The sequence below is a fragment of the Plutella xylostella genome, chromosome 16, assembly GCF_932276165.1.
Source record: "Plutella xylostella chromosome 16, ilPluXylo3.1, whole genome shotgun sequence".
NCBI classification, from domain to species: domain Eukaryota; kingdom Metazoa; phylum Arthropoda; class Insecta; order Lepidoptera; family Plutellidae; genus Plutella; species Plutella xylostella.
The window spans coordinates 4,111,914-4,127,927 of record NC_063996.1 but is presented as its reverse complement, the minus strand read 5'-3'; the positions used below and the strand labels follow the sequence as shown (position 1 = coordinate 4,127,927).

The 16,014-nt window shown below is 37.7% G+C and overlaps 1 protein-coding gene across 1 annotated transcript; it reads left to right on the top strand.

The window, feature by feature from the left end:
* The first annotated feature begins 4,347 nt into the window (after positions 1-4,347).
* Positions 4,348-14,316, top strand: LOC119693861. Its single transcript, XM_038118697.2, has 12 exons — positions 4,348-4,569; positions 5,648-5,804; positions 8,040-8,157; positions 8,679-8,735; positions 9,088-9,304; positions 9,856-10,001; positions 12,118-12,307; positions 12,688-12,844; positions 13,045-13,162; positions 13,250-13,381; positions 13,590-13,806; positions 14,138-14,316. The coding sequence occupies exons 1-12, from the start codon at positions 4,407-4,409 to the stop codon at positions 14,290-14,292; spliced, it is 1,827 nt and encodes a 608-aa protein (XP_037974625.2). The 5' UTR covers positions 4,348-4,406; the 3' UTR covers positions 14,293-14,316.
* Positions 14,317-16,014: the final 1,698 nt, after the last annotated feature.

Here is a 16,014-nt window from a genome sequence, read left to right as displayed (position 1 = left end):
TCAAGTCATTCTTAAATTTTATAAAATGTCGGTCTTATTCATAAAAAAACCTTAAAGTAGGTTTACTGAGCTCAATAGTTACGGAACACATTAAGCCTATTTGAGGTTTCGTAAAAATCTCTATTCATAATAGTTCCGTAGACTATAGTGATGCTAATAGATTTCACAGACCAAACATTTTGACATTTACCCTATTAAGTTGCCGGTCCGACGAAACCATAAACAAAAATAGCGAAAACTTTCATTCATTTATCAATCTCTATTATCTATGTTAGCCACGGCGCGGCACTTAAAAAGTTTACGTTGGCTTAAAGGCGCAGTTGGCCAAGCCAAAACCCACAAAAAAAATAATTAAATTTTTACGTTACCATGGCAACTTATTTTCAGCAAATATTAACTCACAACAAATGTCAAATCGTCAATAAAGCAGAACAGCTGTTGACCGGCCGCCATGTTTTTGTACAAGAGGAGGTTTACGGAAGGTGTCTAGTAGGGTCCAGCCAACTTTAGCATATCAAGGTTTTACGAATCAGTTGGAGAGTTCTTTAGCGCTATTGATCGTTTATGAATAAAGTTTTTTTGACATTTGCTTACAGCAGGCCTATAGGTCTCCCGTAACTTTTTATGAATAAGACCGTGTGTCTGTACGTACTTAAATTGCTAATTTTAGTTTTTCAGCCAACAGCAGATACTTAATTAAATCTAACTTAGCGTGGACTGAAACATGAACTTTATTCGTCTCACGTGCGCCTTTCCACAGTAGGGTACTAGTGCCTGAAAAATAAGTAATGTTTTTGTTAATATAATAAAGAAGCGTACTGAACCAACAGCCTTTTTTGATTGATGTATGTAATCTCTATATACCTCTACATAGGGGTGGATGCCGAATGTATGAAAATTATTGGTTCAGGCTGATCTCGATTTAATTTTTCGATTGGAAAAATATCAGCGTTGAAAATTGCATTGCAATCGTCCGAGAATAATACTGGCAAAAGTTAAATTCTTAAATTTTTGTTCTTACCTGTATTTACCTACCGGTTATTCCCTAGAATCAAATAAAGTAACTTATGAAATATCAACAACTCGACGTACGATTATATCTATTTAAAAGCAATACCTTTCTTTTTAAAGTAAAAACCGTTCTGTCGATCCGACCAACCGTTTGACAGATCAATAAATAAAGAAATTCAATATTCTAAACGGAGCTACAGAGGGATTTGAAACTTGCACGCGTTGCAATACGTTTCAATCTACGATGGCGCATCGGTTCCTCTTTCCCCACTGTATTGAGAAGCCACTTCTTCATGTGTAAAGATTAATATTGTTTCGTTGGTGAAAAACTGTAGCGACAAGTTAATAGAATTTGAAATGAACTGAACGTTTGCTTTTAGTTTTACCCGCAGCGTGCAGCCGCCAGCTAGAAGTGATATCGACATGAGACATTTTTTTTTAAACTACTGCTAACCACTTTGTTTTCAGTAAGTAACAAGTAAGTTTTGTTTTTGCTACAACTCTCATTAAACATAAACATCTCTACATTGCTTAATTTGGGGATCGAATTCGGACACTCGACAGACCGTCCAATCCAAAGCGTCTGGCCAATACTATAACCACGGTGACAAATCCAGTTTTGTGTTTGTCACCATAAAAAAGAGTTTCTATGGTAGATGGTGCTTCAAGCGTCTACCAGCCAACTGGCAATTCAGCCTTGAACTTGTTTATGTCGTCCTTTGCGTGCCGACGAACGATAAAAGAAAATCCACCTAAACAAAAAACTTTTAAGAATTCTCCTTTGAGAAAAACCTCCGATTTGTATTCCCCGCGGTAAAACTCCAAACGAGTCTGCACATTCGGGGTGCGGTGCTCATTGAAAATAAAATAAATATGGCTACCTAGGTAGATCGTTTCGAGGTAAGTACTTTCTTTCAAATATGCTGAGTGTGGGGTATAGTCAGGGAAATAGTTTGGTTTGGAAGGGGACTTCAAGCAGAATTTCTTTTGTTGACCGTACTGTGTTGAGATTGCGATAAAAATGAAAAAACTTAGTTCGTATAGAACACCGGAAGACAAATTTAATTAAAACCCCCTATAAGATTAATAGTGCCCATTATAAGGTGCCGTGGACTGGAAGGAGTTTTGCAAATGCTATAAGTAGATGTCTTACTGCCAGTTTCTATAACTCTATCTATCTATAACTGGTAGTTACTTTCATACGATTTTGAAATAATCAAAAGTAACAATCTGTCTGTAGTTATGGAGAGATAGAGATAGAAACTGGCAATTAGACAAGTAGTGACATATCTCTGGTAGATGTACCTACATGTATTGTGCAATGTACATTCACTCACCCATCTGTTTATTAATTTAACATTTCAAGTTCTTTTCTTTGAAAGTCTCAAGTAGGTACTTCTCGTTAAAACGTTAAAAGTAATACGTGATAGATGAAAACGGTAAAGTACGAATAGCTCTCATACCCTCACGGATCTCCAGTAAATTACTTGCCACTTGCAGTGAAAGAAGGCTTTTAAGTGGATTTTTTACCTACCTGATTATTAATAGAGTACCTGAGACTCAAGGGATGAGAAGCAGCTAACTGAGTTACCACAGTCTTTGCAGAAAAGTAACTTAATAGAAAACAGGACATATTGTGTGAGAACATAATTGAAATTACACTATCAGTTTCGGAGAAGCCGCGTAGGCATGTATGACCGGAATCATAGGGTGGTCTTAAAACAGCTCTTCATAAAAAAACTAAGTTCTATGTAATTGTATAAGTACTGTTTTAGGTAAAGAAGTGAAACCTATATACATAGATAGGTATAAGTTAGTGAGTATATATACTTATAAAAGAACTTTGAATACTTTAGTTGATGAAGTTTTTTTATTCGGTGTTTGAATAAGTTTCATTTCTATTCCTAACTATTCAACATAGATAGACCGTAAGTACTACATATTATGTTTTAATATGTGGGGACATCTCACACACGGCCATCCGACCCCAAGCTAGGTAGAACCTGTGTTATGGGTGTCGGACAGCTGATATATCTACACAAATACATAGATAGATAGATACTAAATATAAATACCAACACCCAAGACCCGAGAACAAATATCTGTGTTTAAACAAATATCTGCCCCAGCCGGGAATCGAACCCGGGACCTTCGGCTCAGGAGTCAGGGTCACTAACCACTACGCCATTCGGTCGTCAAATACGTAATACACCTACCTACTCGTAAATAGGATTTATTTATAGTCATATCAAGTACTTATTAACTCACACGCCGGCGGCGGCAGCGGCGGCCCCTTTAAACCCCGGGTTCTTATTAAATTTAAGAGTGTGTCACACTGGAGCGACACAGTTGGATGACACTTGAAGCGCTTTCCTGAAAATTGTAGCCGCTGCATCTCATTGAAAAATGTCCGAAGCTTGTAACATGACGTTAAAACCCCCCGAAATTCAACACCAAAAGTCACATAACTTATGAAGAACTGAACCGATTTTCATGAAACATGTCTAACATCACTCGGGGTAACATTAAACTACGACATATAAAAAAAAATGAAAATCAATCGGTTCAGCCGTGTTTGAGCTACACTAACATAGTCATATTTATACACAGACATGTGTAACTTATAACAGCCCTCATTTTCCGTCTGGGGTTAAAATTACTATCGATTTAACATTTATAAGCATAAGTAAAAGTTCAAACTCAAGTTCATTAATAGTTTTAATATAAAGAAACCTAGCAAAAGTATACGTACTCAATTAATATATAATAATCTGATCAGTAAAAGTTTTTTTTTATCACAACATGATAAGAAAATAAGAGAAAGATATTTATAACCAACTAGCTGTTCCCGCGCGCTTCGCTTCGCCTTAAAAAGTTTTCCCGTGGGAATTCCGGGATAAAAAGTAGCCTATGTTCTTTCCCAGGGTCTAGACCGTATGTGTACCAAATTTCATTCAAATCCGTTCATTAGTTTTGGCGTGAAAGAGTAACAGACAGACAGACAGACAGACAGACACAGTTACTTTCGCATTTATAATATTAGTTAGGATTACTATTATACTTACATCATTGTAGATAGTGCGAAGTAGCTCCGTATGGTATTGCTAATCTTTATTTAAGGTACCAAAATAATTGATGTATCACCATGTATCCCACTTACCTAACTGGTTAGCAAAACTCAAAAAGAGCATATTATTATCTAGAAACAGGTAAGTTTTTAGAACAGGTTTCCTACAAACTAGGAAGTTTAGTTTAAAGAAAAAAAATGATTAACTTAGCCGTGGTCAGTGATTAAAGTCGAGCTCACATATATAAAGGATAAAACATAATAACCGGTTTTTATTACTCAATAAGCGCTCACTCCTAAGGACGATGATAAAAAAATAACAACTAAAATGGATGAAATAAAGCAAAATTCACTTTTAAGTTTCAATCAAGATCAATTGCAAGATATTAGGAAACAGTTTGGTTTTGAAGATGTCAAAGTGTTGAACCAAGTGCTGGATGCCTTAGAAGAATGGATCGCTAAACAAAATCACTTCACTGTAAGAAAGTTCGGTAAGTTTAGGCATTTTTTTTGTGATACACTGACATAAACGCATCCACATCACAACACGAGGGTTACTCTATAGTCTATACTGACATTACATTACTAAAACGAACGAACGAGAGCTGTCGTGATATCGGTACGTTTTTATTTTTATACATCAAGATAGAGTCGTGGCTCGCGCAGCGCTCCGAAGATTAGTTTTTCGTCATACAGAGTGAGCCTCCTTAATCGTACCAGGTCGGATCATCACCATCCACTTCTGAAGGTCCGTCCGTCCGTCCGTCCTGGCCCAATGGGCCCTACAGCACTCTGTCCTCAGCCTTTCTCATCCAACCATAACCGGCTCCTAGTCCAAGGTCTTCGACCCAGCGGGCTGGAAAGGATAACCTTGAGTTATGCAAAAGCAAAGCTCATTTTCCTATTAAGACTCTCAACTTTCAATAAACAGGCAATAAACAATCTTTAACGTTGTTACTGCCACATGATAAGTTCTCTGATAGTTTGGAAACTTTGTAAGTGCTTCATCGTTTGATTTCAGTTACCAGCGCTCAATGGGGTGTTTAAGGTACACCTTTTATATTTTACTAGCTGTTACCGCGAGCTTTGTTTCGCCTTAAAAAAAATTCTCGTGGGAATTCCTGGATAAAAAGTAGCCTATATCCTTTCTCAGGGTCTAGACCATATGTACACCAAATTTCATTCAAATCCGTTCAGTGGTTTTGCGGTGAAAGAGTAAGATACGGACAGACAGACACAGTTACTTTCGGATTTATAATATTAGTTAGGAAGTTAGGATTAGTTAGGATAAGTACCTACCTCGTATGCAAACGTGCTGCTATACTTTCACGTGTGCTGTTTACATAATATACTTATGTATGTGACTGATCCGTTTTTACGTATGTGACAAAAGTTTCATGACCAAGAAAGTTTCTATGGAGAAGTCAACATTTTTTTCGCGAATTTAAAAGTCGTTGATCGTATAAAAGTATAGTTTAGAATGACCCCATTTCGGCTTGCCCTTTTTACAGCACCCTCTATATTCTAGAGACTAAATATTATTTTTTTTTTGAAATATTTATTTCGCAGATCGCGGCTACTTGGAGCGTTTCCTGATGAACTGCAAGGGATCCTCCGAAAAGACTAAACAGAAACTGGACAAACTGTGCGCGGCGAGGTTCCTGCTGCCCGATTTCTTTGCAAATTTCAACATAAAAGAAGAGTTTAAAACATTGTTCACTATGGCGTAAGTCAATCAATAATATAATCATATAGGTAGGTACTTAACCTCTCTGTATGTAAAGCCTACAAAACCCCTTTTAAACTTTTTTTTATTGATTAAAAGTTCTTATTATAAATAGCTGTTGCCCGCGAGCTTCGCTTCGCCTTAAAATTATTTTGTCGTGGACGACTCCCGAACTACCTACCCAATAACATGCCATGGTGGTAGTAAATAAGATGAAAATTGACAAATAAGTACGAAGATACTTGATTAAAAATGATTTTCATGACTTCATTGAGCAAAGACTTGTATAGCAATGGCAGAATAGTAATTTATAAATTTTTTATTTCAAGCATCTAACATAAGCAGTTTTGGTTTTTTTCATACTACTTACTTATTTTTTTCACTTTAACTCCCATTTTTCAAAACAAAACCATAACTTTACTAAGGTGTGCAGACATGTTAGATTGAAAAATCTAGGTATCTTGCAATATCCTATTGTAACTAAGCTTTACGGCTGTTTTAACAGCATGCAGATTTCATCACGCACGTGGGATAGCACGCCATTTTCCCGCATCTCGTGTGCATATTCCACGCGTTACAATGAATACTTGTATGAACGCGTGCGGGGAAATCCCGCTAACTCCGGTTTTTGTGGGAAAATACGGTACCTACCTAAGCTACGTCCCTTCCAAATTTCAAGTGCCTACGCTACGTTTAGCCTGTGCGTTGATATCGTGTGCTTGTCAGTCATGGGAATTCCGTATAGAAAATCTCTGCACATTTTTCCTAAACACCTACGTAATAAGTTTCATGGTTTTATCTTCAAAAATGACGCATAAGAACTATTAAGAACCAAATGACAATGAATGAAACCTCGTATTGAAAAGTACAGTCGTTTATTGGGTTGTTTTCGAGGACCTCCAAAACTTACTGCAAATACATACAAACTATAAGTACATCAGCTAAAATCAAACCATACAGCGATATATACGAATACCCGACAACGCCATCTAGGAGCGGACATAGCTACTATATAAATTAAACTTCTAAAACTCAACACCCATAAAACTTTCAACCCCTATATTACACCCCCACACTGGGATTTTTTTAAAATGCTAATTATTATTTTTTTGTGATTATATGTAATGCCTAAATACAAAATATAATGTTTTTATCTTCAAAAATGACGAACTTCATACAAAATATGAACCCCTATTTCACCCACTCACAGGTCGAAGTTTCAAAAACGCTAGAACAAAATGTTTAATTATTGCTCATCAAGTGCTTAAATATAAAGTTTATTTAAAAAAAGATCTACCCCGGCCGGGAATCGAACCCGGGACCTTCGGCATAGCAGTCAGGGTCACTAACCACTACGACAGTCAGCCGTAGTATTTTTATCTTTTAAAATTAAGTATTCGCATACAACTTTTAACCCCCCCTTTTAACCCCTTACAACCTCCGTTTCGCAATAAAAAGTAGCCTATGTTCTTTCTCAGGGTCTAGACCATATGTATACCAAATTTCATTTAAATCCGTTCAGTATTTTTGGCGTGAAAGAGTAACAGACAGACAGACAGACAGACAGTTCCGGATATAACCAACAGATGGCACTAAAAGCGCAATACAGAGAGCTTGTATAGAACCGAGGTCAATTAATATGAAGATCCTACATCGCGGTATTAAAGTTTTTCAGCTGTCTGAAATAAATACAAAAGCTAATATGTTAAATCTATTCTATAGTAGGAGAGTCAGACAGTAACTTTCGCATTTATAATACTTATTAGTTAGGATTTCATTCAAATCCGTTCAGTATTTTTGGCGTGAAAGAGTAACAGACAGACAGACAGACAGACAGTTCCGGATATAACCAACAGATGGCACTAAAAGCGCAATACAGAGAGCTTGTATAGAACCGAGGTCAATTAATATGAAGATCCTACATCGCGGTATTAAAGTTTTTCAGCTGTCTGAAATAAATACAAAAGCTAATATGTTAAATCTATTCTATAGTAGGAGAGTCAGACAGTAACTTTCGCATTTATAATATTAGTTAGGATAGTTAGGATATACAAAGCTTCAATTACTTAAATCATCCTGTAATTGTATTTTTTTTAGGTCTGTGTTTTTTAAAAATATTACTTTTGAAACTAGTAAAGCCTAATCACCACAAACAAAAAATGCGGTGATTTTCTTCTTATTACTACTATAGAGCGCGTCAGTGATTTTAGTACCAATTGATATATTTTTTTTCAGAAATATAGCGATTCTGCCGAAGCCCACCAAAGACCACTACCGGATCCTGCTGTTTGAGCTCCACAGCGATAGCTTCGAGAAGTACAACCTCCTCCACTCTGCCCGGTATTGGATAGCGGTACGGTCTCTATTCTTGGGTATATACAGCTAGGGTAAAGGGTAATCCTAAAGGGTAATCAAGATAAATGTCGCATTGGTGCTAGGCAAATATTTGTACACATTAATACGTCATCATATACTCGTAGGTACACTCGCAAGTAATGAAAAGGCATGGCAATGGCATATGGCAGGTGGAACTTTTTCATTGATAGTGAGCGTACATGTATTTGAGTAGGTACTGTCAGAAAACGTCTTCTATTCCTATGTTCCAGGTCTGTCCATGGTAAAATAATATACTCGTCTGTCAATAATGTATTTCCTATGCTTCCTAGGCATCCCCTTTACACTCACGGGCAAAGAAAAGATTCAAACGACCCCAATTTTTTCATGCTAGCCTTTTCCGTTTAGGAGCACTTTGGTGCTTTTCTCAGTGGAACCTTTTCATTGCCCGTGAGTGTATTATCTAAAACGTATCTATCTAATAAACTTACCGTGCGTATTTATGTGATGTTTAAGTTGATTGAAACGCGACTTTTCCAGATGCTAGAGTACCTCCTGACCCAGGACTACCCGGCCGGAGCGATATGGCTGTGCGATGTGAGGAGACCTCAACTATGAGTTTATCACCAAGATGAACCCCCTGGTTCTACAGAAAGCTATTTCCATTATGACTGTAAGTATTTTAGTTTTATCAAATATACTATATTTCATCAATTTGAATTTCCAAATGGCACATCAATGAACCCTAGGCACCTAGGCACCTAATGAAAATCTTATATAAATGGAACCCTCTGACATTGCGAAAAAAAACCTGATAATTGCAATATTTTTGGTGTGGTTATGGGTGAAATTCCATTCTCTAAACACCTAAATCAACAACCCTGTAAACTGACGACAAACAATAAAAATAAATCCAAAGATAAACAATAAATTCACCTTGTTCCAACAGGAAGCCTACGCAATGAGGCTGCAGACAATATACCTGATCAACTCGTCGAAATTCATCAACACTCTCGTCGGCATGTTGAAACAAGCTCTTAGTGACAAGCTGAAGGAACGTATCCAGGTGCTGAGCACTCCGGAGGAGCTGGTCGAAGGGCATTTGGACCGGGAGATCATGCCTGCTGAATATGGTGGCGATCTTCCGTCAATTAAGGAACTGGCTGGTTAGTATTGTTATACAGTCCCAAAAGCCCGTCTGTACAGGAGGCACGCCTAAAGCTGACCCGAAGTGTCGATTTTCAGCGTTTTATAAAAGTGTTAATTTCATTAAAACTGTTGACTTTTTACTATATGTATTGCGATATTCTTGTCATTCCTGAGCTGGTTTATCAGCCCTCCAAGGCATCACGTTGACTTTTGGGACAACCTGTATAAGTATATCAAGATTATTATCTGTACAAAATGTATTGCTGTTCATGCAACAAAATCATGAAAGCGGGTGGTCAGAACTTCCTCTTGTCCAAACTCTGCCTACCTATGAAATATACATCTTTGATCACTTTTGCAATGCCCTTGAAACTTTTGCTTTCAACGAAAGCCTTTTACTCGTTGTACCTCCTGCAGGTTGACTGGGAGAAAATGCTTTTAGCATTAAGTCCACCTATTGTACTGTAGTAAATTGTGCAATAAAGTATAAATAAATAAATAAACGCCATCTAGCGATACAACAGCAATTTTTTACGCAACCTTTACTAAAAATCCATAATACTTTCAGAGATGACATACAAGGCTCTGTCCTCTGAGCAGCACGTTCTGCGCATGCGCACGGCGGCGGCGGAGGCCACCAACGAGGCGTGCCGCAGCCACACGAGGTTCAACCAGGACATCCTCGGCATGCCCGGCTCCTTCAAGACTTTCAGCGTCGATTAAACTTGGACTTGATGTTAGATATCGATAAGTATATTGTTCTGTTGTGTTATTGGTTATTTGAGAAAAAAATATTCAATATGATGCATAGTTAGGGAATACAATCCCGGCCTTTATTTGGGATCCCGGGATTTCGGGACTGGATGAAGACAATCCCAGGATCCCGGGATAGTCCCGGGATTAAGGTCACAAACAAAAACACGTCTGACGAATCAAAGTTTTTAGGTTTATTGGAGACACAGTATTTAGGTTTATCAAAGTTTTTAGGTTTATTGGAGACACAGTATTTATAGACGACCGAATGGCGTAATGGTTAGTGACCCTGACTACTGAGCCGATGGTCCCGGGTTCGATTCCCGGCTGGGGCAGATATTTGTTTAAACACAGATATTTGTTCTCGGGTCTTGGATGTGCCCGTAAAATGGCAATAGGCCCGCCCCCTATTACATTGGGACTAACATAACACTCTGGCGAAAAGTGGGTGCAGCAATGCACCTCTGCCTACCCCGCAAGGGAGTACATTAGTACAAGGCGTGAGTGCGTGTTTTTTTTTTTATAATTTAACTTTGTCAGACCATACTTAGTTGAAAAAATATATACTTCTTAAAAAAAGATAAACAATAGGCTACTTGACTCTTTTTTAAAGTAGGTCTAATATGAGCAATTAATCTATTAGACCAAACAAAATAATCTATTATTTGTTTTGAACCTTGCCAATTGCAAAACTTTAACTTAAAAGTTCTACTTTTCATAAACAAGCGAAAACGGTGTCAGCCATATTTGTTTACGTATAAATTATGACATCTGTGACATCACACGGGTAGAAAACAATAATTTGTCATTTAACTAATGACAACAAAGCTACGAGAATACCCTTACATACTAATTTACCCTTTTTTGTCAATCCCGAAAATCCCGGGATTGGCAAATTTTAATCCCAAAAATTTCGGGACTGGAAAATGACCGGGATCCCGGGATCCCGGGGAGCGGGATCCCGGGCTTGTATTCCCTATGCATAGTACATTCGTTATTAAGTTCTTACCTCTATGTAATATAAGACTTTATAAAATTACGCTCATGTGTTAATTTTTTTTATTGATACATATAATATTAAAGCGAACTAAAGTGGAAGCGGGCCAGTTGTTGTGGTGGAGGATAGTCGGAGGACAGTTGGCAAACATACAGCCATGGAGATTTGGCGTATTATTATAAGCCAAAAGGTCTGCTCTAACCGTATCTATAGCGCTAACTGTAAGAGTCTATCTTTTTACACTCTACGAAGTTCATTAAAACTTTGTTTATTCTTATCCTGTGATTTATTTAAATTTATAATTAATAAATGAATACAAAATTAATGTATACAACTTGAGTCTTGAGCCTGGTATTCACTAGGCGACAAATCGTCGCAGAACATGTCTAGGCACATGTCGTCTACGTGTCGCCGCGACGTCGCGCTCTGTTCTGCGACGTCGCACGCGACTATACAGCGACATCTACGTGTCGCAGAACAGGTTCCGTGTTTTGGCTCGCGAGACAGAACTTCCAGCGACATCAGTCTAGCGACCGCTGTTGCAGAGTGTCGCGTGCGCGACTTCTAGCACGCAGCACTCTGCCACGACTTCCTCGGGCGACATGTTATCAAAATGTTCTGAGAACACGCACCTTAGATGTTCTGTAACAGTCTCAGAACTTGTGCCCTAGTGAATTCGAGGCTGAAGCATGCTCGTCGGTCTCAATTCAGCACACCTACTGATGGGAAATGGAAAACCTTGACAAGTACCTTCTTATTTAAGACAACGGTTTTTGATGAATAATAAGAATACTGTACTGGTATTGAAAGGTAACTTATAAAGACACCAACCAGCCGTGCCTCGCTAAGCAAAGCTAGAATAATTAGGTACTTACTTCCAAAATAAAATCATACAAAAATATTCAAAGTTTTTTTTCAAAACTGGTTTTTGCGTAGGAAGTCGTCAGACGGCGAAAAAAAATACATTAGTATTTTAGTTTTATCTAAGTTTATTGTGGCCTGGGTTCTTGATCCGCAACTATCTGGTACGCTACAATTTCTGCGATAAATTTTAGTAAACATTTGTCCCTCACTCACTAGTCAGACGATGTATTAAACTTATCCAAAATGAATGAAATTAAACCAAATCCGTACTTAGTTTTCAACAAAAATCAGTTGCAAGAAGTAAGAAAAAGGTTTGGTTATGAAGATGTGAGAGTTTTGAACCAAGTGCTCGATGGAATAGAACAATGGATTGCGAAACAAAATCACTTCACTGTAAGAAAGTTTGGTAAGTCCTGAACTGTTTGACCTTTGAATGATAAGAAGAAGAGTTGGTATACTTTGGGTATTGTTCTGGCTAGTTGTCTGCTTCGTTATGTCAGTTTTATACAATCATGTTGTAAATTATTAAAAAAATATTTGCCAGTGGAGCCAGAAATTTATAAAATAATTTACACTAGGTTTACATCATTATTATTATCGCCCACTGCTGGACATAGGCCTCACCCAAGGAGCGCCACTAGGCCCACAACACTCAATCCTCTCATCCAGGGGCTGGAGGATGTCACATTCTACTCTTGCTAGACTATGGTCTCTACTCATGAAATCCTTTTCCCCACCGGTAATCGGTTCTTCGGCATATACAATTTACCTACTATTTTTCTCCAGATCGTGATTACTTAGAACGCTTCCTGATGTACTGCAAGGGCTCCGCAGAAAAAACTAAACACAAACTGGACAAACTGTGCACAGCTAGATTTTTGTTGAAGGAGTTTTTTTCAAATTTTAACATGAAGGAAGAGTTTGGAACACTTTTTACAATGGCGTAAGTATTGCTTATGAATAGGTAGGTACTTTCCGCACTATTTACGTAATTTTTTTATTGATGAATACTTTCACCACTGAGTGAAGTGAAATTCGCGTTTAATTGTACATACCTACATAATTTAATAAATCCTTTCTGTGTCGTAAAGATATTCCGGGTATTTAAACTGAACAAGAGTAACCACTTTTGATCTTTTACAGGCGTATTATTATCCTACCAAAACCTACAACGGATCACCATCGCATATTTTTGTTTGAATTTCACGGCGACAGTTATGCACAGTACACACACATGAGCACTGCCAGATATTGGATATCGGTAATACTAAATCTAAAGAAATATACTCAGGTACAATAAACTCACGAGCAATGAAGAAATTAAATTATCATCATTCCCACTTTGCAGCTTTTGGAGTTTCTTTTGACGCAAGACTACGCAGCCGGTGCTATATGGGTGTGTGACGCGAGGAAAATCAACTACGAGCTGATCACCAAAATGAACCCCTTGATTGTTCAGAAAGCAATTACCATTGTCACTGTAAGTATTCGTAGGAGGAATATAATGGATAATTGAGATGTGTTCTAATAGTATCTGTACAGTAAAAAAGTACACAAAAAATGTATATCAATATAAATTATAGATACAGGGAAAACTATTTCAATACTACACCAATCAAGTCTCATCAAAGCAAAATTACATGTCTGGGCTAACTTATCTTTATAACCTAAAAACTGGTTGTGAACAGGAAACATACGCTATGAGGCTACAAAAGATATACCTGATCAACTCGTCAAGGTTCCTGAACACACTCCTGATGATGCTGAAACAAGCTCTTCCGGAGAAACTGAAGAGCCGGATCGAGGTGCTGGGCTCCCCTGACGAGCTGGTGGAAGGACACATAGACCGGGAGCTACTGCCGGCTGACTACGGAGGCGATCTGAAGTCTATAGCTGATCTTGCAGGTAAGGTTATGAATACGATGGTAAGGTAAATTGTAAAAAAAATACGTTATTAGATGAATACTAAGCGAGATTTGTAATAGTATAACTAAAGTGGTTTTGAATTAGCACTAATCTCTCTTATACTATTGTTTACCAGCAGTCTGTATATTTGGTAGTTTTTTTATAAAGATTCAAACTGCTCCTCAAATAACCTATAAAAAAATGGAAACCTGGACGTTAGATGGATATTAATTAGATGGATATAAACCAGCAGTACATAGACGATAACAGGCTGATGACGTCGATGAAAACCTACTATAAATAATATCTAAATCTCTGTCTCCTCTTCCAGACGAATCCTTCAAGGCAGTCTGTTCTGAGTCACACATTATGCGCATGCACACGGCGGCGGCGGAGGCCACCAACGAGGCGTGCCGCAGCCACACGAGGTTCAACCAGGACATCCTCGGCATGCCCGGCTCCTTCAAGACTTTCAGCGTCGATTAAAGCAATTAAATCTATTTGGTGATCTGGAATTGGTTTTACTCTGATAATGATTTATTCTGTGTCTATGATTTCAATACTGTACCAGCGCCATCAATCCCAACGTTAAAATCTAAAATAACTTGTATGGATCCACAGATTTACCACAACTATGGATCCCGTAGATGTTTGAAAGATCGGCTGCGTTGCTTATTTTAATCCTATGTTCATTTAATAATACCATCATCATCACAACCCATTACGTTTCTTTCCAATGAAGGAAAGGATCTAGGCCTAGTCCACCACGCTGTACTAGCGCGTGTTGGTGAACAATATCATGGTTATGGTTCAATAATATGTAGATACATTCCAGTGTGTTCTTTACTTTAAAAAGTTTATCCCTGGTTCTTTATATCCACATTTAAAAAAAATATAGGCCTTTATCATGTCACAAGATAATTGAATCCATTGCTAGTCCATTGTATAATAATTATCCATTCAATCCACAATTATTTACCTACATAGTCACGTAGTTGGAGTTTAATTGTGTTGCGAATAAATCAAGTTATTTTCTCATTATACTGCAATAGGAAAAAGCTTGAGCTAGAATTTTAATTGGTCTCATTGACACCTCTATGACCAATTACCATAATGCATTATACGTTTATTATTGCTCGATATTTAGCTGTTTACATTGTACCTACGATGAAAATGAATTATTTTAGTTGAATACATCATCATCAGCCAATAATCTTCCACTGCTGGGAATATATCTCTCCCAAGGAACGCCACAAAAGTCAGTCCTCGGCCTTCCTCATCCAGCCACTACCGGTATTGTTTAAATACAATTTGTAGAAAATTATTAATGATCGCAGATAAGAGAGTAGCTGCAGAGTGCAGGTAGTATGTATTACGTAAACATTAAACCTTTTCCAGGTGCCTCAGCACAACAAGATGTTTAGGAATAACCGTATAGAAGAAACATTTTTATGGGGAAATCCACCAGACATTAGGTAGACAAATGCAAATCCCGCAGAAGTCGCAGGCAAAAAGATATACCTACTTAGACATAAATGTAACCCTCCACCTTTCGGCATCGTACGAAACGGACGCATCGCATTCAGTATTCCTTGTATTGAAATTCATACAAGTTTGTGCGTCCACTTCATCGGCATTGCCAACGCCGCCGTTTCTCCATACATTTATGAAAATCTGTTTAATACTGGTGGGTTGTCACTTACCTTTTTAAATAAATAAATTTTGAATTTTTTGAATTTTTACCTTTATAATGAGTTACTATACAGGGTGTTGCAATCAGAATTTGGAAATTCGCGAAAAAAAATTTTTTTTTTCCATACTAAAATTTTCTAATTCTGATTTCAGTTTCGGGCTTAGATATAACATGCTGCACATGTACCTACATGGCTTCGGCTTAGTATACCCTTTTTGCAAAACCCTGTATAATGACGATTTTTGGTTTTGTGTCCTTGAATCGTCAAGACAAGAGGTGCTTAGCGTAGCAGGATGAGGAAAAACTGAATAGCAAAATATTTTGTAAATTAAGGTAAGTTTTTTATTGCTGATTTCTGATTTACTGTAATAAACTAATACAGGGTGGCCAGGTATGGTCTCCAGAGGTCATTACCATGGCCAACACTGCCACTCCCACATCATACCATATTTCCATTTTAGGCTCTATAAGACTGCCTAAACTAACGAACAACTTTACTGATTACATCATTTTTA